Source organism: Carassius auratus, chromosome 5 (assembly GCF_003368295.1).
Source record: "Carassius auratus strain Wakin chromosome 5, ASM336829v1, whole genome shotgun sequence".
NCBI classification, from domain to species: Eukaryota; Metazoa; Chordata; class Actinopteri; order Cypriniformes; family Cyprinidae; genus Carassius; species Carassius auratus.
Window position 1 is genome coordinate 18,739,272 of NC_039247.1, and position 26,676 is coordinate 18,765,947.

At 36.3% G+C, this 26,676-nt stretch overlaps 1 protein-coding gene across 3 annotated transcripts in view; it reads right to left on the reverse strand.

Moving 5' to 3' along the window:
• The window catches only part of LOC113079408 (multiple C2 and transmembrane domain-containing protein 1-like), a 137,577-nt gene extending 110,901 nt beyond the window's left edge, over nt 1-26,676 (reverse strand). For 2 of the 3 annotated variants that reach the window (XM_026251686.1, XM_026251677.1), the window contains exon 1: nt 25,685-26,676. In XM_026251686.1, the coding sequence (XP_026107471.1) occupies nt 25,685-26,200 (516 nt within the window). In that variant the 5' untranslated portion in view covers nt 26,201-26,676. The remainder of the gene's footprint in view (nt 1-25,684) is intronic. The other variant, XM_026251690.1, reaches the window with a different exon arrangement.

Here is a 26,676-nt window from a genome sequence, read left to right on the forward strand (position 1 = left end):
CTCTTGCACCTACTTCAGTGCGCAGCGATGCTTCAAGTCAAACGAACTAACAAACACGTGCACATATTTGCATCGCTTTGATCGTTCACATTCTCACAGGCAGCCCCACAATTGGTTGATTATTTACAATATCTGCATGTTATTGGTCAAACTGCTTTGGATGTTTTAGGCAATATTAAAATCCTGGCCAGAACGTGTCCCGTATGAATGGCGCATATGGCCGCCCTAAACTAAATGCACTGGGTAGAGCGTGTTAACAAGTTTGATCACAGAGCTGTAGCCCAAGTGAGCAGAGAAGAGAGCTCATCTGAAATGATCTTGAGACATACTGCACGCTTCCTTTAGGTTTCCTTGATAGAGAGTGGTTTAAGAACAGAAAACACAAAGAGCTGTAAGAAACTTGCTTAGCACACCATTATCTTTGTGTCCATGGAACGTCTTTGTCGGGCACACGTTCTTATTGTTATCAAACTCAGGAGCCAACTTTCACCCGAGCATGTGGATATTATTGATTTTCTAAGCATTAACGTTTTTAAAAGAAAACCTTAAGATGTAACGTTACTGCAGAACATTGTTGTGTATAAAGCCTAACTATAAGCTTGTTCCAACAGAAAAATTACAGTTTTGTGTGAGATATTCCTTTATTCACCTGCACCACACTGACTGTTGCTTTTGTTCATTGAAAGGAATTGTTCACTGAAAAAAAAAAAACATCATCATCTACTCATCCTCATGCCATTTCAAACATGACTTTATTTATTCTGTGGAACTAAAAAGAAGATTTTAGATAATACAAGAAATGTCTCAGTGTGCTTGTTTTTGCTTCATGCAATTGAAATTAATTGTATGCAAAACTGTTAGGTAACCAACATTGCCCAAAATATCTGTTGTGTTCTTCAGAAAAAAGAAAGTCGTACAGGTTTACAACGTAGTCTATAGTCTAGTTTTACTGTTCCTTAATTTTAACTTTCTCGCTCTCTACTCGTTTCCTCTCTCTCCTTCACCAAAATGAATTTTCCCATTCAAGCTATTTGTGGAAATGACTCTGTACAGTGCTCCAAGCAGCTGGATAAAGACTGGCACAAAGAATGACCAAAACTGAGCCAAAATGGAATAAAATAAAAATAAAAATCCAAATCGAGATTGAGCAATGATTTCTTCACAAACATTTTTTCATAAAATTGTATTAGCTTCTATTTCTACAGAATCCGTTACAGCAAAAGAAATGGCAATACTTTTATGTCAGTCCTAAGACAATTAAAAATGATATATTGAGAGCATCAAGAAAAATAACATTCTGTCCAATATAGTATGTGGGATTCAAACATTTTGCTAATATTTACGGCTAAACTATAATATTCTTTTCTTTATGGATTATAGATCATTCTTAGATTTATTTTTTAATTAATTACTGTTTTGAAAAGACTTTTCCTGCTCTAAATAGTGATGTAAAATGTTGCATATTGTAGTAAAACTGAGGTTTATTTTGGATGTTGTATGCTGATTTAAGATTTATTGAATTGTGCATAAATTCCTATGTGACTTTTATTATTCTTTATTGGAAATTACTGCTTATTTAGAATATATTGGGGACAATGCAGTATCTTTTAACAGGTTACACAGTTTACTATAAATTAGCCCCATGGCCTTATGTAATGATCTTAATGTGTCACCTATTTTTTTGAGTTTCCATCACACTAGCACATACATAAACTGATAAAACTGATCCATATTAAGGACAATTTGTTTCATTGCAAAGCTGAAGTTTTGGCTTTTAAAATTTATGTAATTACAGCTATTTGAACTCTCTGATCAATAGTGTTAATTCCACTGTCTGCAGTTACTCACTGAAGCCTCAGTAAACAAATGCCACCGTAATTACAACTTTTATGGACCGTGAGTGTGTGCAGGATCTGTAAGAGGCCATCAATCACTATTAATCTCTCTGCTCCTCTGCCCAGGTGTTCTTGAACAAATGGATTCTAGTAGAAATGCCTCCACAGAGAGAGTGTGGGTCTCCCACATCATGAAAATGGGTCATGGAAAAACCCACACCTATGACTCTCACTGGCTACCGGGGATGAGAGAGAAATGGAGTGACTGCACATTGTAGAAATGGAGGTGGTTTGATAAATAGCATCAGCAAGCAGATGTTATTTTAGGTTAAATGTAAGCCACTGACAAATTCTGATGTTCATCTAACTCTTTCAGCACATATACTGAATTTTAAGACACAACAATTATATAAGTAAGGATTGTATGAGCTTTTAACTTAAACTTTTAGTTTAATTTTAACTTTTTAAAGGTGCAATAGGTGACTGTCTTCACAAACATTTTTTGTTCTACTGGTTGAAAGTCTCTTCACATCCCGATAGCAATCATTATATTAAGTGGTTTAAATTTATTTATCTGTATTTATATATTCTGTGGAAGGTGTAGGATCAAGAAATGTACGTCCAACGTACGAAATGTCGGTATGGAATGCCACATGATCTAGCCCAGCGGTTCTCAATTACAATGCTCGTGCACATATTTTGCATATCATAATTTGCATGATTAGTTGACACACCCAATTCAGATTACCAACTCGAGCTATATGAATGAACTGTGTTCCAATCGGTATAATCCCTACACCGTGTTCATTGCTCCCTGCTCCCTGAATGATTCTGATTTTATTACTTTCAGTGTAAACAGTGAATAATTATGGATAACGCATTGTGCTTGTGCAGCTGGTCTGACTCACAGAGAAATCAACACTATAAGCACAACAGCACACACAAAGAAACAAACATGAACAAACATACTGCGGTAGAAAAAAAGATAAATATTTTATATCATATATGCAACATCAAACGCCAAAGAGTGATGTTTTCCCGACTTTCAGCTCGATTGCAAATGTAATATAGATGTTCTACAACTTTAGTTAAATAAACAAGTAATATTAATTGACTTACATTAGAGACATTGTGGATCACTTTTGCTCCATTTCGCTAAGAAAAATAGTTCTGAGCAAAGCAACAGCAGAACAGTCGCGCATCTCTGAGCAACACACAACAGTATTTTGTTACTAAATGTTTCACTTTTGAACAATTTAATGATTCAGAGAGCCATTTATAAAAAACAGTAACTTGCTTAATTAATTGAATTAATCAGCCATTTGAACGAATCGGTTGACTCAATGATTCACTCATTAAGAAAGTGACTTGCCACTACCTACTGGTGGTTTAATTTTATATTTAAAAGTATCATTGCATTTTTCCAACATTTCATATTTGTATGTCAAAAAAGCAAAACATTAATCTAATAACATTATCTATGCAATTTGACAGATGAAGTTTGTTGATACTGCTTTCATTTGAATTGTAACAATCATATACAGTAGTGTCTTATTATTCTAACTTAATGTATTGATCACATAAATGGAGACGTACATTTAATCAGTCTGGGAAAATGTTGTCCTTCATAAAGTGAAAAAGTGCAACAGCAGTCAATTTAAGCTAAATATCACAAATATGCTGATTAAAGTAATACCTGATGAGACTGCTTCAGAGTGTTTCAGTCTTTTTGAATAGCCATCAGAAACAACTAAAAAAGACTAATCAGTTTTTGCTTGTGATATAGCAATTTTGTCTGGTACAGATCACATTAAGAGTGGAAGAAGCCTCACTCACTCTCTTGACTGAGGATTCCCTCGGACACCAGGAACTCACTGCCACATCACAAGAACAGGGATTCTCAGAGACCCAATCTCCACTGAAGTACTCTTATATAAAGCTATCAAATTTTCATCATGTGGAACTCAAGTGTCCTCTCTAAGGCCCCATTTACACTGCATGAGTCAAGTGACCCAATTCCGATTTTTTTCCTCTCATTTGGCACAGATTGGATATGACCGGTGAAACACATGGAAACACGGTGAAAAAAACACATGGATTCCGATGTTCTCAGATCGGATTCAGCCCTCATTCATATGTGGTAATAAATCGGATATGAATCCGATACATGCATTTGAGTGTGCCACGTAAGCAGACAAATTGGATATTCCCCAGTAAATATCGAGTATATAGCGAGTCGTATGTCAATAATATAGCGAGTCGTACGTCAATAAAAAAGTGACGTCAACTCAGGACACCACCAACTGAGATCACATGACATTATTATAGGCGCGAAATTTGCCCAGGCTGCAACAAGTGCTCCTCTTTTTTCTCCACCATACGAGACCAATGTTTTGCTAATTTATTTGTTGATTTTTCAAAATATTGTGGAAAGCAAAACACTGTATAGTTTTATTTGCATTTGCAATCTATTGTATTTCGTGCTGTTTTACTTCCTTTTCCGGGGTCAGAATGTCTACATTTGGGAGTTTCAGCAGAGAATGGGTAATGCAAAAATCGGATACGGGACATTTTAAAAGATGATGTAAGTGTCGTCAAAAAAATCGGATATAGTCAGAAAATCAGACCTGCAGTGTAAATGCAGCCTAATAGAGCCGTACTGTATGTGACCTCACAGACCTTACTGAAGCATAAGCCATTTGTAGACTTAAAAGAAAGTAAAAAATAAGGGACGAACTACAAACAGATTTGATATTTTGACACAAGCATTAATAACACCCAAGCACTAGCAGTCCTTTGGTTGTGTTGCCTGACATAACCACCATATAGCAACTCATTAAGTCAGGAAGATCAGAGGGAAACATCCTGTATTGTGGAACACAGGAAATTTTGGTGCTGTTCTCAAGGTAGACATCACTCCTGTGGTTCCCGCCAGCTCACTATTAGATGTGGATCAAAGCCCAACTTGAAAAACAAGTAAAAACGATTCTTGTGTTATTGTTGTTTTAAAAAAATCCACCTTTTAGGAATGACTTGTGTAGACACAGATTAAGCATTTCCATGTATATTGCAGAAGGAATGTTGATATAATCAGGACCAACACTGCAAAAATTGGTCCTGATCCTGATTGGTCCAGAATTCTGCAAACCGCAACAGGATCATTTAGACTATTCACTATCTGTTGGAAAAAAGTAAACTCATTATTCATCACTATGAAGGCTAACTTACTAGCTGTCATGCATCTTGGTGAGTAAGTGCTCAACTAACACTAAACCAGAGGTCACCAATGGCTCATAAAAAAATATTTAGTTCAGTCATTAACTATAGATGGCGTAGGCTGATAGGATCTTTACATGCAATCTTCTAGCAATTACAACAAATTCAGAAGATCAGAAACCCTCTACCTCCTCCAGCTCCACCTGTTTAGATCTGCTAGGAGATTTATACCTTTTCATGCAGCAACAATATATATTAATGCTTTCAGCAGCAAGTAACAGATCTTGTCTGCCAAGACCAAATGCACTTACATTGTTCAGTACAACAACATGCTAAAACTCTTCTGAGAGTCGCCGTGATTGAAATATTGTTCTAAACACACACATACATGAGACAAAAAAGAAAAAAGCACACTGTCTGTCATGGCAACAGACAGCTGCCACTAACACTGTGTCAATTGCAACAGAGCTGTCTAGTTCCTCAATGGGATGGAAATGTAGAGACTGGGGCCTCTTGGATCTTTAATTAAACACCCCTTTATTCAGTCAGTCTGTAGGGTGCAATGAAAAGTCTCCTGAAGTATTAAGGTGGCACTGCCCACATTCTTGTCCTTGTAGCACCAAATGTTGCACAATGTCCAATGGAACAGGACATGTAATTACCTGGGAGCACAGAAAATGAAACGAGGAAACTGTGCTATGATTGGCAGAGAAAGAGAGAGATCACAAGACAGAAGGTCAAAGAGATAATTTAATGTAATTCTAGGTCATACTGTTATTAGAATACATTTAATCAAAGGATTCTGGAGACATGAAATGACCCCTATTTTCACTCACACAATATTATGTCTTGTTTGATTTGACATTTGCAGAGACAAGGGCAGGTCAGGGCACAAAGAGGTGCACAAAAATTGAGAATACTGAGGTACGGTATCCAGGTTTGGTGAGGCTAAAACAAAAATGGTGCATTGAGTCAATATCAGTATAGGAATATTCCTGGTTAAAACTATCTGCCATGTTTTATGCACTTTATTTTCTTATTCAGTTAGTTCAACAGTACTGTTATTTTATGCATATTATTTTCTTATTCATTTAGTTCTATTTTATTGTCTCATTTTGGTTTTACGGTTTGTGTATTTTATTTGATGGCATTAATAAGGTTTCTGTAAAGCACTTTGCAAACAGCAATTTAAATGTATTATATAAATAAAGCTTTAATTAATCTCTATCAACAGCATGTGCTACTCTGATGATTACTCAAGAATATTTTTATACATCTTTCCATTTTTAAAACAAAGGGGGATAAAAAAGTTACAAAGGTGGTCTAAAGAGGTGGAAAAAAACAATTGTGAAGCTCATATTTGTAGTTAAAATACTGTAATATTGAGCATTAACTATTCAGTAAAATAGTACTAATAAAAATAATTTGAGTTGTAATGTTTTGCGATGGGACTACTTTTCTTGATGGATGAACCTGTTATGCAATAACAACATAACTGAGTGTAGTTTGCTCCATGAGATTATGGCAACACAATCGCATTAGAAAATGTAGTATTAGTTATGAATTGCCATGAGAGTGTGTTCATTTACTGATAGGTATACCCCTTTTTTGGTATTTGAAAAAGGTGTTCTTAGTATCGGGAAAAAGATAAAAACAAGAGAGAATTTTCCCAATATAAATGCATTACAGTACATGTCTTTTTGTTTGAACACAAATGGAAGAGCTGAAATAATTTTCCATGGTAATCGACAGCATGCCACAGAGCTTAAGATGAATTTAACCCAGAATATTCCTTTATACTGTACATTATGTGAACAGTGTACTGCTGCACATGTTAGCACAACATCCTACTCCTTTATGAGCAGAAATGTCTTAGACATTCATATGCACACCCACACAAACAGTCTGCTCGTCTGGAATTTCACAGAAGGTACAGTAGTAGTGCACAATTCATCTAAATAACCAGTGCATTTATACAGTTTTGTACTACAAATATATTAGGCAAAAAGTTATGCAAAGTAGTTTCAGGTTATGAGACACCTCACTGCAACGATCAACCTATACAAAAACCCATTAAAACAGAAATCTACAAAACACATTAGCCTTGTTCCAACTGGAATCTGATCTAAATTCTTGATGGTCCACACTGTGCATACCAACTGTTCAGATCCAATTTGTATGTCCTGTTGCGCTTCTGTTTTCCATAATATCTGCGTTGGTTTCTATGGCAATGATGTTGCATTGGTAAGTCAACGCTAAAAACAACAACAGCAAAACGGTCACCAATGCAGTTGTCTTACAACATGATAACATGTTGCTGTCTCACTGGATTATATTCACAGTTTATGTGAGAAAGTGGTCTATCTGCATAGTTTGAGAGTTAAAAATATCCTAAAACCAAACCGACGCCATTGTTTATGAGACACATGCTGTTTGTGTCTATCTGGGCTCCTTCCTTGTGCTGTCCACAAAGGAGAATACTAGACTGAGTGTGAGTGAAAGCATGGCAGACGCCATCTGCTTTGTTGTGTTTTGGCTGGAAATGAGAGCACATGGCTAGTACACAAGCTTGCCATGTTCACTGCTTTCAAAAGAAAAAATCCAATCTGCTTTTTTGGGATAAATTAAAAGTGACATACAGTACAAACAATCCCATGATCCTTTACAGGGACTGAACCTCAAACATTTCAGTGACTACTAGCCCAAATATTTAACCACTATGCCACAGTTAACCCACAATGAAACTACAAACTACCTTTCCTTTATAACTTAATTATTTAAAATAACTCAGTAGTCTCATTTTACTCTTTGTAAAGTTGGTTAAGTGCCTCCAAGCTTCCTCACACCTCCATTAGTCATACAGGGGGAGATGATAGTGCCGCTGACTGAAACACAACCTAAACAAGCCTAATCATAGCATCCTTCCTGCTTTCAGCAGTCACGACCACATAATAGGCCAGTATTGCTGCTACAGCAAAGACTCTAGAATTTTCCTCAGAACAGGTCTGCACTATTGTCACTATTGCACTGTCTGGCTAAACAGATGTAAATCAGATTTTAAGCCAAATTACTCCACAACAAATTATGTCAAATGTCATGAGTGGAAAATGAAATCATATGTACTCGAGACTTTTTCTTTATCTTTTATAGACAATCTCTGACGGTTTAATTTTTAAAGTTATAATTCTCCCAAAAACCTTTATGACTGCTGGGAAAAAAAAGTCGATATTTGGAAGAATTCATTCATTTATGGTAAACACACACACACACACACAGAGACACAAAAGTCCTTCAATAACAAAATTGTTGACAGAATTTAGATTTTTTTTGGTGAACTATCCCTTTAAGTCAGTTTATTTTTTCATTTCAGTCAATTTCAGTCATTTCAATTCAGCTTCATCAATTGAAATTATTATGTTTATTATGTTGAATTTATTACTATCATGTTGACTTTGGGGCTGTTCACATACTGTGTTTTTTTTTCTCATTGTTTGTCCGAGTGCACATGCAGCAGAATTAGACGGCTGCTGCATTACGTCAACGGTTTTTAATAGTATCTTACACCATGAGCACCACTTTAAGATGGTGTGATCAAGTTAATTTTAGTTCAACTTTTTAAAATCATGTCTCAAAACATTCTTGCCAGCTGTTCCACTCTGTCCAGCTGTCCAATGTTGTTGTTGTTTTATAAATTGTACCAAAGGAACATTCAAGTAATAGTTCTGTCTTATAGTAATAGTAATAGTGTTCTGTCTTCATTTACTCAATTCATTATGTGGACTAAAATGGTTGAAACATTCTAAAAATAATATCTTGTGTTCCACAGGAAACAGGCAACTATTGTACCCATAGAGTTAGGTATTTGATATTTACACTAAACTACATTTGTTGAAAACATGAGTTTTCTCAGTTTTATACCAGTGATGGATTATACTTGATTAAAACAGTGCTTCATTAGTGCATTAAGTTCCGGCTCAAAACACACTAAAGGTACTGAGATAATTTACTTGAGACCAAGAAATTGAGAAATGAATGTAATTTCTTTTATGGCTGATTTGTTTATGAAAAAGCATGCTGGCTTTTTTGTGTGTATGTACACGCTCTGGGAAAAGCACTAATGACTCCCCTACAAAGGTAAAATTAGTGCCCAGAACAAACATACCAGGGATTGCCATCTGGACTGCAAAGCCTTTTGATATTATGAAATAAATAAATGTCAAACAGTTTTCTAATAAAATCTGCACTGCTTTCTCGCATTGCCATTACCGGGGAAACCGCTGTATTCCTGCTGTACCAAAAGCACCTCCTGCTGAGAATTAATGTGCATTTTCAATAAGCACATCTGTTTTTGTTCAGACCAATGTGAAAATCATGCTTTCCATGGTCATTTTAATTTTATTTGTGGAAGTCTTAAGGTGAGGTCTTAAAATTAAAGTATTAAAATTTTCGCTTAAATATCCTACAGATACCCTGTTCTGGCAAAAGCCATCAATTCATGTTTTGTATAAAATTGTCCGAACCTCGGCTGGTGAGATGGGGTTCATTACTGAACCTCAAGCAATTTTAGTTGAAGACCCCTGATTTATATCGAATTTGGTCTTTTAATTTAACTTAATGTAGCTTAATTATGCCTTATTAAGTGTTTGTTTCTTCTACAGGAGGAAAACGCTAAACGAAAGACTTTGGGCATTGCATTCATATTCTGCTGTTCTGTGGCCAAGGATTTGCCAATTTTGTGTTTTTCTTGCAGGACCCTTTACGTTATAGTAGTAGGCATACTAATTTAGTTTTAATCATTTAATCACTACCACAGCGCCTTGTCTATATTGGCAACATGCACGATTTGTGTTGATTGCAAGTGGCGTCACAGGTAGCGGAGAGTGCAAGTAGCGATTGCAAGTGACATTGTAATTTAGTTTCTTTTTTCTTGTCTTCACCACCTGGCTACTGTTATAATATGTTGAGAGATTCAAACCAAAAGTTATCAATAAATAGAACAAAATTAAACAAATAAAGACAAGTGGCGTCGCTAGCGGAAGCACAAGTGTCTGAGAGTGCAAGTCTGCAGCCAGACCCTTCTCCAAAAAACACCTATGTGAAAAGAGTATGTCTAATTTCACAGTATTCATAAAACAGTAGACAAAACCTACAGTACCAGGATTAGCTATTACTTTCTGCAAGATTCTGACGCGCACATCCAACAAACAATTAAATATCCCCTGAGGCCACGGGAGATGATTTGTGAATGACGCATAATGATGCATAAAATGATGCATAATCGTTATAATGAACTCTAGTAATGGTTTCATCAATTAAAACCATAACCATATTTGTGATAATTATATCATGATAACTATGGGGCTGTTGTTTTATTTTTTTGCACAGCCCTACTCAGACAGTATGTGATTTCAGACACAGCCAAATAAAAATTATTGTTATCTTTTTCTTTAAGAAGTTCTTCATAGCAATCTCCCAACTGTTGCCATCTAGTGGAACCAACACTTAGTGGCTTTAGAACATTTGAGGTGTTCTTTTCCAGGGGTTGGGGACTTGATAGCCAAAGTTAGTCACTTGCTATTCCTAATATAACTACAATACTATTCCTAAAGTATAATTAATTGCATGAGTCAGGCCAATCAATGTGGAAGGCTGAAGGCACTGAAAGTTTTTCACTTTCTCTCTGCTTCAGTGATCAGGCATCAGTTGTCTCTCAAAGGTAAGGCAGCAGCAGACATTGCTGAAGTTACAATAAATCACAATCCAGTACACTGAAGTTGTAAAACACCTCATTATAATCTATTTATGATGACAAGCACCCCCCTTCCTAGTTATACTGATAATTCCTGGTCATCCGTTGTAATAGGCTTTCATTTTGACATTAATGTCATTTTTTACTCCGGACATATATATCGGATCGAAATATCAGTTATTTGTCTACGCAATCTGTGATAATCGGTATTGGCCCTGAAAAACACATATCGGTTGACCCCTACTGAAGACTGGCGGCTGAAAATTCAGCTTTGTCATCACAACCACAAACTTTTAAGGAGTAGTGCACATTTCGAAAAGAGAAAGAGAAAAAGAGAGCCAAAAGGGGAACAAAAGGCTATTTTCTGGTGCTCAAGAAAGTAATAGAGATGTCAGTCAACAGTGAACAGTTGTGTGATTTCTAACCCTCAAACACACACACAAACACACACACACACACTACTGCAGTAAGGCTTTATCTCTGCTCAGAGACATTTCAGATTACAGGTTGATCTCTTTTATCTGTCCCCCTCAGAACTAACTTCATGGGAGGTGCGCTGACACTAGTGGTGTGCAACAACTTGGAAAATAGTAAAACCAACATGATAAAGAATTGAGATAAAATCATAAATCGTGATATGATATTTTTGCCAAATCGCCAACGCTCAGTGCGGTTATGCTATTAGTGACCCAAGTTTGAATCCTGGCTTTTGGTCCTTTCCAATGCCGACCCCTCACTCTCACTTTCTGTCCAAACTCTACAAACTCTGTTTGAATTAAGGCAAACACACACACATAAACAACAGGGCAGACTCTCGAGTCTTCAGTGGAATATAAAAATTGTTTCTGCTTTTCCCAGCTCTCTCTGGTCAAAATAAGTGAATATATGTCATGATTCTGTCTTCATGTCCTGACTTTTCTCTAGTCTTGACGCAGGATCATGACAGACCCGTGTTTTGTGTACAAGCACATGGCCTTGTCTTTGGGCCATGTGCTTGTGTTGTCTCGTCCCCTTGCCCCGCCCCCTTGTTATCCTAGTCTTGTCCTGATTGCCTTATCTGTGCCACCTGTTGTGTCTTAATTAGTTCACCTATTTAGATCCCCTAGTGTGCTCTGTCTTTTGTCGGTTCATTGTGATTGTTCCACACTGTGATATGTGTTACTCCATGTTCCTGTGATATATTGTTACTCGGTGTTGCCCTTGGAGGAAGACGTTGTGAGACCTGTTATTGTTTATTTGCAGTTAGTGTTCTTGTGTATCGTGTCTTGTTAAGTAATTTAGTATCTGCCCTAGTCATTGTTTTCCCCCTCGTGGGTTTTGTTTTCCCCTTTTTGTGTAATAAATCCTGTGTTTAGTACATCCTGTCTGCACTTGAGTTCCTCCTTACCCCTCCACATGACAATATAGAAACCAAAAGATCTGCATCTACTTTGTACTTTTCCTTTTGTCCCTTAGTAATTGATTTTTCATTCATTGATTTCATTTTTTAACAAAACGTGAGACACTCGCTGAAAAGTCATATTATAATTAACGATAAACTAATGAAAAAATGCATGAACCAACCAATGATTAGCAATTTTCTAAAGATTTTGAACTTCCGACTGTTCAGCATAAGGTTGTCGGTTAAAAATAGTTTGCTCTGCATGCTGTCAGCACTTTGTATTAACACACGTGTCCTTGGTTAAGATGGTGTTTGCCCGCACAACCAGCTGGCAGCCTATAGAGTAAGAGACAATATTCAGCTCTAAATGAGAAACCCAAAGAAATTTCCCAAAGAAATTCAAAATCACTCTCACGGACCTTTTCCTGGACTGTGCCCAGCTGGTGGAATGACCTCCCAATCTCAATTCATACAGCTGAGTCTTTACTCATTTTCAAGAAACATCTAAAGACTCATCTTTTTCGCCTGCACTTAACCTACTAACACCAGTACTTTTCCTTTTCTTGTCTTTTTCATTTAAAAAAAAAAAAAAAATTATATACACCTGGCTATGCGTTCTATACTAGACTAACTGAGACTTGTCATGGAACTTGTATTCTGTTGTTGTTCTCTTGTTGACCTGTTGTTGTTCTCTTGTCTTGTTGACAAGAACGAGAGAGAAAAATTGAACAGAACATGCAACTTGACCATACCAGTCTGTCTGACATCATCCGGGATGACTTGCAATACAGTGCATGATGAAACCACTCTTGTTACTTACCATATCATGCTGTTTTTGTCATTTGAACAATCACTTTCATTATATGGAAAAAAAAAAAAAATCTCCTTTTGCCTTCAACATCATATAACAACAACTGCATATAATAAGGTTTGGAAATATATGATTGTGAATTACAGAAATTGTATTCATAAGGGGAACTATACCTTTTAATTTTGTGGAAAAGCCCTGGCTTATTTCTAGTGTCATGTTTAATCAATGAGCCCACAAATACATTTTTTCAGACATCCAATCAATAATTTAAATGAAAACACTCACATATAAGCCTACATCAACAAGTTTAACAGCTTCGTGCATTTCTGGCTGGGATTTATTCTGATGTTACTGTGACAGTCATGTGAAAGCCTCTGGAATAACATTAGACCAAAAATAAAAATAAAAAAAGCTGCAGTTCAATGTGTGTGGCAGAAGGTGGAGCCAGATCTATTCACACAGAGCTTCTTTCTGCTCCAGTCCTAAACTCATGATGAAACTAGAACTGCATTAGACAGGAATACAAACGTAGATGGTCCCCGACACAGTAAAGTTATACATGCTCCCCGGATGTGATACGGCATCATGACAGCTGAGTGAATGGTCATTCTTAGATCTCCTATTCTGACAGGCTTGAATTGTGCATGAGAGATTTGGATTTTGAAGACGAGTTCTGAAGCAAGTTTCCTGAGGGGATGCGCTGAAGCAACATTACATAACATACACATTTATACTGCTCAGCTCTCACAAAACCCTAGACCTGATCATATTAAAAATATGAGATGTTTACTTTGATATTGTACATTTCTGATGTTACAATATAAAAACGGTTTAATTTTACCATTTGATGGTTTACTTAATTAGTCTTATCAAACCACAAACCCCAGTTTGGTAAATGCTGCATTAGTATGCAGATGAACTCAGTGCTAAGATAAATGCACTAAAGCCCCTAAAACATTCATTTAAAAGTAATTAAATAACGTTAAATAACGTGTACAGTCTAACACTCCTTAATACAGCAGTTATATACAAAATACATTATTATACATTTATAACAATCCTGCTTCACAACTTTTACTCAGGGCAGCTCTAATTGCAGGTTTTCAGAGTACGGTGTAATCTGAGACCTGTGTGGGGAACATCACTTTACTGGCTTTTTAGACTGCAGTCTGAAAGCAGGTATTAGGGATACCTCCACTGATAGAGTCTGTGTTTGTCATCGCCGTACTTTATGTTTTGTCTTCACAAACATGCTGGTGCCGCGAAATGTATTATGATCTGTGGGGTGTATATAGCGAGTGGGATCTGGTCTGGTAACCAAAAGACGGCAGGGTCAAACCTGTATGGGACAATCATTTATCTATCAGCAGTATGTCTTCAAGCACCTAATCCCAAAGACAGACTGTCCCTTTAGTTTAACACGGTGATGTCTGACAACAAGGTTATGGAAATAAATTCCACCGACCCAGTCATTGCGGTAAGAAAAAAGATTGCCTAGGAATAAATACTTGTTTTTCACACAAGGAAATCTAACATTGAGAAACACTGAATATAACCTTTGGAAATCTGTCTTTTAAATCAAAATTAAACCTTAATTAGTCTTACATAGCCAGACTGACGGCTGAAGGTCTGGAATCCAAGGCAGCTTTCTTTGGACAAGGCCCGCCCCTGAAGCCATTTGACCGACATGTCAAACAACCAATCACAGTTCGTTTCGTTCAGCAGCACATTTTGGGGCATGGAAATGTCGCTACAAATACAGACAGGAATTGTCCCGCAAACTTTAAATATTTTATATACTTTTGAGAATCCAGCGTTTAGTTGATCCTGATAAGCACTCGTCATCACAGTTGTAAACACGACGGCTTTCTTCTTTCGTGTGAGTTTGGTGGCATGGCATCTTTTTTTTCCAGGCAGAACATTAAAGAATGCAACACACACGTCTCCTGAAAATACTGTATGATAGAACCAATCAGATGACAACTTAGAAACTCCTGAAGTGTTTTCACTTTTGTGTGCTATATGCGTGATGTCTGAGGCTGAGACTAGACCCTAATGGCTTGCATTTAGCTGTATATTATTCATCAGCTTCAATGTTGTGGGAATCTTTCCATTATAAGTTAAATATCAATAATAATTAAATATTACATATAATTTGGTAGTAAATTTTATTATTGGCGCAAAGACGAGTATGTTTGTACATTTCGAAAAAGAAATTTAAAAAAAGGCTATAAACAAACTACATCACAGTCACATGACTTAAACAACACCACTATTAAGCTTCTATCAACTCTTCCAGCCTTTTTTAATAAAAATATTTTAACTGAATGTTTGAGTTGGGACAGTTTGTGAGAAAATGACAATAACGACGATGAGAATGTGAAAGTATCCCATTTCCCAAAAAGAGCACAGTGACCCATCTGAATAACTACAGACCAGTTGCATTCAATCCAATATTTATGAAGTGTTTTGACAGAATAGTTCTGGCCCAAATTTAAAGCAGCATACCAGAAACACTGGACCCTTTACAGCATATCTACCCCACAAACAGGACACCATCTATGCAGCTCTTCACATAACCCTCTCAAACCTATAAAACAAGGATGCCTATACTAGGATGCTTTTCAATGACAACAGTTCTGCATTTAACACAGATATGGTGTTTTTCTGCAACTTGCACTGCAGTGTCTTGTTGTCTTCGGATCCATCTTTATGATTTGGTTTATGTTTAGACCTATATTTTTTCCTCTCTTGTTATGTACACTACATGCGTGAATCAGTGGGCAGGGCTAAACAGGCAGTGATGTCGAAGTAGGCGTTGATCTTCTTCTGTGGAGGCAGGGTTCGCAAGGTCTTGCATATTCCACAAGCTGTCATTTTGGCAGACTGGCTTCAGTATAAGCTGATTTAAGACTTACAAAAAAGTTTTGAGTTCCGAAACTTACAGGATATTTTTTATAGTACAATGACCTCTTATATGTCAAAAGATCAAGTGATTTATGATTTCTCCTTTTATGACCCCTTTAAAGACTCCATCCACCCGCAACACAAACTGTTCACAATCCTGCCCTTAGGAAAGACATACAGAAGTGTAAATTGTGGGATGTCCAGACTGAAGAACAGTTTCTTTCTAGCAGCCATCAGAATGTTAAATGGGCCAAATGCTAACTAATCTTGACATCACCACATTCCAAGTTGCAGTTTATACATGAATACATGCAACTTTTCACAGACTTCACACATTTACAAACAGACTGTATATTTTTATTTTGTGTATTTGTTTCTTCATATTTATTTTCTTCATATTTTATGTTTTTTTCTATTAGCAGCATTCAGAGTGGAAAGCAAAGTAAGAATTTCATTGTACAGGGAAATGTCTTACCCATTTATTAATTTACTGGTGGATGATGGGACATGTCCCGGTCACATTTGCCAACAGTTTTGTCCCCACTAGAATTAAAAAGCTTTAAGCAATATAATCAATATATTATTGTTTTTACATTTGTTATTGTACATTTCTGATTTGACTGGAAACATGCACATATTTAACTACTGGCATAGTATAAGAGAAATACTCTCTGTGATAGAACTCTGTGATAGAACAACAGAGTTGACCCACTTGTGAACTTGAACCATCCACAAGCATTTTGCCATTTTTCTTTCTCTTTCTCTTACAAACACACACACAAATTAAATAACAAAAAATAAATATTAAACTGTAACTATTTTCCTCTATTCGAGCACGCTGATTGGTTTAATAATAAACTGCCAATTTATCTTAGATATTTTTGCTGCATATGCTACAGAACAACAGCAGTTGTGTTATTTTCTGTTCATTGCCAGTTCATTCAGTAAATACAGTTAACAATCTAGCTTCTAAGTACTAAGTTATTACTTACCCCTATGTCATCCTAAATGTTTATGTTTTTCTTTGTTCAACTGCAAAGAAACTTAGAATTTCCTTAATTTCTTTGTGACTGAAGAAAGACATGGGGGTGAGTAAATTATCAGGGATTACACAAACACACAGTGCAATATGGGCAGTCATGAAGCCCAGTGGAGCGGCGCATCCATCCACACAACTGTTATTTGATGTCCAGTCTGCCTGAAGAGTTAATGCGAATCGCATTTGCCTCTGTGCAAACAGCCCTATACTAAACTCAGCCCTGTGCAAATGAGATTTCACACAGCGGTGAACAGGCCTGCTCACAGCCAGTGCTTAATTATACTGTTTATACTATAGTTTATATACTATTTAGCTTTCAGAAAGAATATGCACTCTCTCATTGCCTTACTTTTTATTCTTTATCACTGCAAAGCCACTATATCATTATCAGCAATTACCACGAAATGTACAGATTAAGATCATGCTGCCACAGCCGCTACTCCAGCCCACAAATGACCATATTCAATATGAAGAAACAAGGTTGTGACCATATTCAAGAATGAAACGAGGCTGCGTGAGAGTTCGAAGTACAGTTTGTTCAACGGAATGTTCATGATTATTCATGGAACCGTTCTTTTAAGAGTGTATATTACAGTATATTATTCATATTTGTTGTGGTACAGCTGCCTCTTAGAAAGAAAGAAAGAAAGCATGCTTCAGTGGTAATGAATTGTCATGATTCACTAGCATCTTTTTTAAAAACAGAATCTCAATGTCCTTATTTTCTGCAGAGAACCCTGCCATGAATTACTGATGTTCACAGCTTCTCCAAAATAACAAGTCGATCCTGTTCTTCACTACAGCAGACAAACACGCAATGGCTTGGATTTAATACCCACACTACATATTGGGTTAATGTGTCCTGCTACAGCTCATGCACATTACAGTTGTTCTGATGACAATGGTAGAAATCCAAAACAGATTTCATCCAGTGGGTCTGCATAATGCTCAATGAACACAACTACGGAGACCGCTGTCCTTTTCAGCATTCGGCTCATGCACATTCATTAGTCCTTTTAAAACAATTGACATGAGAAGCAGAAATGTGTTGTAATACAGCTTCATTTGCAAACACATTTAGACTATCTCTTCTGATAACTTCCATTGAACTGCAAATTTTTATTTGCTGAATTATCATGTTAAAACATTTAATAAACAGATGCCTTTATCTTGTAAATACTCACAGTCCACCTGTTCCTTTCTAAACATGTTGTCATACCACATACACCAGACATCAGACTAGTGATGTGTAGGGTTAAATTACAGTTTACTTCAATGTAAACTAACCCAATTCCAAGGTGTAATTTGTTGGCCACTGTTTGAAAGCTAATGAAAGGAAAAGAAGAAAAAAAATGAAAGCAAAAAAAAGAAGAAGCTTTTATAGTGCAGGCACTTAATGTGCTTTCAACAGGCCAACAGAAGAAGAGCCCAGCGCAGTCTAATAAACATATAGCTTACCCAGAGATCAGGCCACACATACTGCATTAGTGCCACTGCTTTAAACATTAAGAAGATTTTACCTTGTATAATTTCTAATTAATAAGTATTAAACCAACTTCATGTCAAAATAAATCATTTATGAAATCCTTTCATTTCTATTAATTGTTCTTCATAATTAATTAAAGAAATAATGAGTAAAAAGAAAATGGACAACCATATTTTTCCTTCATTGACTTGATTGATGAGTTCAAGAACATTTGATTTACTGAGAGGACAATTCAAATGTACACTTTTTTTTTTATTATATATATATATATATATATATATATATATATATATATATATATATAATAAAAAAAGTGTACATTTGAATTGTCCTCTCAGTAAATCAATATATATAATATTACATTAAACTTTTATATAAAATATTATAATAAATTATATTAAAAATATATCAGAGCTGATTAAATGAATAAAAGAGGGAAAAACTTTAATGTTCAAGAAAACCTATTCCCTTTCATCTGAATGGCAGTAATGCCTCTTTATGAGAAAGTTTTTTTAAGTGTGCTACTTTTGAAAAGATTTTGTTTAATCGCCATAGACAAACTCTTCACTAGTGACTGGGATTAAACAGATCGACCGTAGTTGATCTGTGATCCTTACAGACTTGGCCCAACGGTTTGGCACATATGTGATTCATGGATTATTTGCAAAAATTAACCATCACAGAGTAAAAGTTTATCATTTGTACATTTGGGTTTGCAATAGGCTATATATGCTGCCGATGATAATATCGCAATTGTGGTTTACACAATATGTGATTTGACATAATGAATATATCACAAAAACCAAACAAAACACACGAAACACTTTTTCGTTACTGAATCAATCAGTGATTTGAACGAATCAGTTGATTTAAACAGTCTGTGTGAATGCATCTAAATGCCACTTGAGATGCAGATTCTGTGCCACCTTTGCATTGCAAACACAAATTTGGTTGATACGGATTTTATCTGATTGGTTACAGCCCTTTAGTGTCTATTTGAATTTATTTATTAATTTGACAAAAGATGATGCATACATTTAATTAAGTTATTAATTAAGCCGCTAAACTCAGGGAACATTTTCAGTCCAATGATCCAGTAAGCGAATGCATTTAAACTATCATTCCAAAACCGAGCTAATGTAAGAGAATATACAAAAATGAGAATCTAAAAAATTATGGGTTAAAAACAACAATTTCTGTGAACGGATATAAAAAAGTAACCTACCATTTTTAGAATGACCCAAGACAAGTGGGTAAAAAATAATAAAAAATAACCCAATAACATGACCCAGCAGACTGAACACAGAATTTGGGTAAAAAAAAAATAAAACTCTGTCATTGCTGTGGTAATGAAGAAGAACTTAAAGTGTGCTTTAAGTAATCAATAGAAACCAAAGTACACTGATATAAAATACTTTTTTTCTTGATGATCCAAAAAAAATATATCCATAAAATATAAAAATACAATCCATTGAACCACTACTACTGGCTAGACTGCAAGAAAAAAATTAGTTTCTTCCAGAACATTACTATTTACAGACATTTCCTTTAACCCTAAAACACCCCAATGCAATGCACTATTCAAAACACAGGTAAAACACCTGTTGAAAAACAATCAAAATGGAAAAATTCCCTTATATAAACAGTATATTGGGCCATATTTCTTCAGTTTTCTTGGAGTGTATCCTGACTTCAAGAGTCCTGACATCAAGTCCATTTCACAATTTTAAGAGCATCCAAAAGAATCAGGCACTAGTAGAACTTCTATAATTATACCATCATACACATTCCACATAATACAATAAATGTATTACATTCCACATATACAATATGAATGGCTGTAAATGGGCCAGTCGTGCGTTCTGAAGGTTGCAGGTTCAAGTCTCAGGCCGGCCAGACATTTTTGGTGAGGGGAGTGAATAACCAGCACACTCTTCCACCCGCAATAACACAAACAGCTCCCCAGGCACCGCAGCAATATGGCTCCCTACTGCTGGGTGTGTGTTCACTACTGTGAGCGTGCACTTGGAATATATACAGAGCACAAATTCTGAGTATGGGACACCATACTTGGCCATAAGTCACACACTTCACACCTTTTACACTTTTCAAAAAAGAGAAAAATGCCTGCCACACGATGTTGCTATAAGGCATCAACCAGCAGGGGCTATTACGATCATGTTACCATTTGACTCCTTTGTTAAAATAAGCAGTAGTCAAGTCTGGTATATTGGGTATATTGTATATTGGGCACTATATTCATTTTGGAAAAACAAAAAATCAGACACATCATAAAAACAAAGAACTTGACTTGAAGGAGAATTGCTCACGAGGAAGACAAACCTTGTTTTACTGCCAGTGTCTTGTTTTAGTGTTATATCCCCAATCTCATCACAAGAAACCTACATATTAGATAACAACCCTACACATTCAATAGATGTAGAAAAAGCCCTCTCATTTGAGCAGGGCATGAGGATATTACACCGGCAGTTATGTGGCATGTGAGAAAATGTATTTCTAATGTTATGTGGTTTACACATTTCAGATCATTTCCTTTGTTCCCCTGGGGGGGTTACAGGAAATGATCTGAAATGTGTATTCACATTAGTGATCAAAGTGATCCAGTCACAGAAAAGCACAAAACTTATTGTGGTTTACCATTGTATGTATCAGGAAATATGACTCAAACATCTTTAAACAAATAAATTTACTGAGTGAGGAAGTGTTAATCATAGTGTTTAAATAAAAAAGAACCTACACCCCAAAAAAAGAAAATGCTCTCATCCGAAAACAATCCCCAGCATATTCTGTTGTAAGCCACTACTGGAACTTCAAATGGGACTGGCTTCTATGGTCAGATGTAACTAAAAAAATAGGGTGAACTGAAGAGGAGAAGCAGGGAATCTGAAGGATCTGGAGAGATTCTGGATGCAGGAATGGTCTCTTATATTATAGGAGAAAACTCAGAACTATTATGCCAAATGGAGGTTTCAAAAAGCATTGAATAAAAGGGTGCAGTTAATTATGTCCATTGTGTATTAGAGAAAAACATTTGTCATAACGATGTTAAATTCTTATTCTCCAGTGAAAGGTTAGATTTATGTGATTTAAAAAAAAAACAATGCAGATTAACAATGCAGATTTATTTTCACAGCCTTCTTTGATTATATTTACAGAGGGCGCCAATAATTCTGACCACGACTATAATTATCTGTACTAAACCAAATTGACAGGCTTAATAATTAAAAATGATAAAGCCCTGATGCTTTACTAAGACAATTCAGCATTTTGGCAAAATGTTGTATAGCCTGAGAGCCAGAAAGTACATTGACTGCCAGAGGTTTCTTTCACTCTCAGCTAATCACAGAAACCTTCAAGGTGAGATAATAAAAATGTGATGATGCTGCACAAGAGGACTGCCATGAGCAGTAGTAGTTGTACTTTTCACCAATGACCTTACCTAGTTACCTAATCTGTTCTGCTCTAAACCGAAATCAGATCTATATCTTGCAGTCTCTGTTAAATTTTCAAACAGAACAACAGAGGAACAGGACCTCAGTGTAGTAGTAAGGTATTATATAATTGCTATGGAGGGCAAGATGTGTTAGAGGGTTTAATCATGGATCAGGCTAAATGGGTCACTGATTCTTTCATTGCCTTCTCTGCACACAATGTCAAAGAACTTCTCAAACCCAAATACTGTAACATATTACAGGCAGAGATTTCGATCTTTCCATAAATATCTGAGATTCCATACAAGCCTAATCCAAACTGCTTTAATTGGAAATGACAATAGCTTTTTAATTTAAAGATGCCTATACAAATGGTAACATATATATATATATATATATATAAATACTCACACATCCCCCTGAGCCTGAAGAAGGTAGTTATTCTGTTGTTGAGCAGCCCTGATTCAAATAGACATGGAGGTTAACTAATAGACTGGAGTCATGTGGATTACATGTGAATTATTGTGATGCTTTCAGTCAGCTATTTGGACTCTCATTCTGATGGCACCCATTCACTGCAGAGGATCCACTGGTGAGCAAGTGAAGTAATATCTCCAAATCTGTGCTGATAAAGAAACATTGAATGGCCTGAGGGTGAGAACATTTTCAGCTATTGTTATTATTATTTAATTGTATATTTTTTTATGAACTATTACAAGAAAAAAATGTGTATAACCCTGAAATAGTTACGCACAAGTATATACAGGTGCTGGTCATATAATTAGAATATCATCAAAAAGTTGATCTATTGAACTAATTCCATTCAAAAAGTTAAACTTGTATATTATATTCATTCATTACACACAGACTGATATATTTCAAATGTTTATTTCTTTAAATTTTGATGATTATAACTGACAACTAAGGAAAATCCCAAATTTATTATCTCAGAAAATGTAAATATTGTGAAAAGGTTCAATATTGAAGACACTTGGTGCCACACTCTAATCAGCTTATTAACTCAAAACACCTGCAAAGGCCTTTAAATTGTCTCTCAGTCTAGTTCTGTAGGCTACACAATCATGGGGAAGACTGCTGACTTGACAGTTGTCCAAAAGATGACCACTGACTCCTTGCACAAGAAGGGCAAGACGCAAAAGGTCATTGCAAAAGAGGGTGGCTGTTCACAGAGCTCTGTATCCAAGCACATTATTAAAGAGGCGAAGGGAAAGAAAAGATGTGGTAGAAAAAAAGTGAACAAGCAATAGGGATAACCGCACCCTGGAGAGGATTGTGAAACAAAACCCATTCAAAAAGGTGGGGGAGATTCACAAAGAGTGGACTGCAGCTGGAGTCAGTGCTTCAAGAACCACTGCACACAGATGTAAGCAAAACATGGGTTTCAGCTGTCGCATTCCTTGTGTCAAGCCACTCTTGAACAACAGACAGCGTCAGAAGCATCCAGGACTGGACTGCGGTCCAGGGTCAAAGCAGCTGTATACCAGGAAGTTTTAGAGCACTTCATGCTTCCTGCTGGTGACCAACTTTATGGAGATGCAGATTTCATTTTCCAACAGGACTTGGCACACAAGATACCAGTACGTGGTTTAAGAACCATGGTATCCCTGTTCTTAATTGGCCAGTCAACTCGCCTGATGTTAACCCCATAGAAAATCTAGAGCAAGATGCAATATGCCAGACCCAACAATGCAGAAAAGCTGAAGGCTACTATCAGAGCAACCTGGGCTCTCATAACATCTGAGCAGTGCCACAGACTTATCGACTCCATGTCACGCAGAAATAAACATTTGAAATATATCAGTCTGTGTGTAATGAATGAATATAATATACAAGTTTATTTTTGTGAATGGAATTAGTGAAATAAATCAACTTTTTGATGATATTCTTATTATATGACCAGCACCTGTATATTTTTCTCTGTCTGCAGCATTACTTACACTTCTAAGCTTCTACCTTGTAAATATTTAACCATTGATCTATTAATTTTCAACATGACCAATCGCATTCACAAAATTAATAGTAAAAAGATGTGATTCACTGAAAGGCCAATGATGATGTCAGAAGGTTCACAAAATTATGAATTGATAGCCTAAATAAATCAGGTTCTTATTTGCAACAAGGTCAAGGCTGAAAACTTAAAATAGTACTGTTGATAAAGGAATTTGTGAAATGGAGTATTGTTTTCTCTTGCATATCCATTGTCCGAAAAAAAAAAAACAATAGATAAAATTATAATAAACTTTAAAAAAAAATGTGTAACTGTTGATTTAATTTTTTATATTTATTAATATTTGAACAAAGGGAATAATGCCTTCAATGTGAAACAGTAGTTTTCAGTCAAAACTTTTTAGTTTAAAAAGTTTTGCTAGTTACACCTAAGATTGCAAATGAGAAGTATTCAGAAGTTTACTTTTTTAATAACTTGATTAAGGCAGATTTGCCATTGCAGACATTGCAGACCAGTCATTGCAAACGTCTGGGATGTTTGTATCACAAGTGTAATAACCACAAACAATACATGTTAACAACGTCACCAGTCAATGGCTCTTGAGACAATGAAAATCATGATGACAGATAATGTCCAAACTGCATTTCAAACTCATGTTTGCTTTAGTGTATTGTTAAATGTTAAACACATAAACATACAGGGTACCCACAAAAAAATGTTTGAGATAATTAAGTCACGCTTAAAAAAAAAATGTTGGCATTTTTCATTGCATTAAAAATACCAAACCAATTATTTAAAGAAAGGCAGCACAAACAGACTTTTAAAGCAAAAAAATTCACAAAAACATAAGTTTGTTAATTAATATACCATTCAAAATTAGAATCACAGTACATATTTGGACACCGCTTCATTTTCAGACTTAAGTAAAATTGAAAAGTCAAAGCCTTCTTGCATTAGAAGTGCTGGTTTCAGCCTAATCGCTGTAGTAATGTCCTTATATTTTACAGAAAGCACCAGTGATTCTACCTGTTACAGCACTCACATTCACAAAAGAAGACAAGTTTCAGTGAGTAAGGGCAAAACACACAAAATATAGGACCTTTAATGCCTTGTACATGGCAATATTGCTTCTCTTGTAGAAGAAATAAACTGCTGCAGAAAAAGTTAGGTGCCGTGCAAAATGTAATAAGTAATTGCAACACTCATTAAAAAATGTAATGGAGTCAAGAGATAATTGTTCAAAAAATGTAGTTAAAGTTGCGATTACCTTTGATACTCTGCAAAACAAAGAAGCCAAAAAGATACTCAAGTACTGCAACTAATTACATTTAGACTACTTTACACCACTGCTACATACATCAAACAAAAAACACATTAACAATAATAAGTTAAAAGTATTTGCACTGCATAAATGTGAAAAGTGAAGTTAGATCTAAGTAGAAGTCTATAATAATTTGTGAACAGATGCCATTGATTTGATATGCTGTCATCTCAATGCAGTGGCACAGAAGTGTGACTTGAGCCAAATACTATTTGAGGTTACAGAATGTGACAATTGTGAGATGTTATAAATAAAGTTAGTAAACCTCGAACACTTATAACACTTATAAGTACACTAGTAGGAAATCGGCAGCACCACACAATGACAGATCACTCAACATGTTCAATGTCAACTGGTTTCTGAACACCCCACATGGGAGATGACCAGATAATGGATGAAACGTGAAGTCAATTAATTTCTCAAGATGCAAAAAAAAAAAAAAAAAAAAAAAAAAAAAAAAAACAATAATCAGGTAACTTTCTGGTTATTTTGTGTTTTAAAATCACTTTCACACTTACCAGGTCACTGGCGTTTTTACCCAGCTCGTCCTCACTGGATGCTGCCGAATCCACCACCAGCTTCTCGAAGCACGTCGAGCCCAAGGACGAGCTCTTCTGCTGGGACATCACCAAATGAGACACCAGCAGCTTGGGGCTCCCATGCGCGGATACGGAAATCTCCGGTTTACTGACTGATGCTCCATCAGCAACGGCGGCCAGGGGTGACATCCCGAGTCCTTTACCGGCGCTAGAGTCCTGCTGCTCGCACAGGGTCTTATCGCCTAAGAAAGACGGCGGAGTTGAGCAGCTCAGATTGGGCTGCGAGGACGAGAAGACTCGGTCCAAGACCTGTTTCTTCTTTCTTTTAAACATCCACAACCCGCTTTCTTTTTTACCATCGCCGCTGCGTCGTTCGGACCCCAGTTTGGGGCTCAAAAACGGTTTGGTCTTCTCTTGGAAATTCCTCCACATCCTTCTCTGGTAGGACGTTGTTTGCGGGTCTTTGGCGCTCTCATCTTTGGGTTTCTCCTCCATAGTTCCCGTCCAGCAGCAGCAACGGCAGCAGGCTGTCAGCGCGCGGATCGCCAGTGACACTGAGGCGCGTGGGCGAGCGCACAGGAGCGCGTGCTCTTGATCTCAAATGACACTCAGGCACTTACAACACATTCACTTTATCTGTGATACTAGTAACATTATTCAGAGGGTATTTCCCGGCCATTAGCATTGAAGTAAACTAAACGAAACCTGCCAGACCGCTTGTTTTTTTTTAGCCTATTTTATAAAATAGCTATGGGGAAAAAATCGAAAGAATAGCCACCAACAAAGGCTACCAGTGAAATAAACGTGACTGCACCTGATTCACTCTTTAAAGACTTTAAGGCCTGACAGTAACCTAAGAAATAGCCAGTACACGAATACATAATTGCAGTACTATTGAAGATGCTCCTCCTTCTGGCGAAAGTCCGTAATTATAAGGAATTTACATTTTATTTTTCTACAGGTTTATGCGT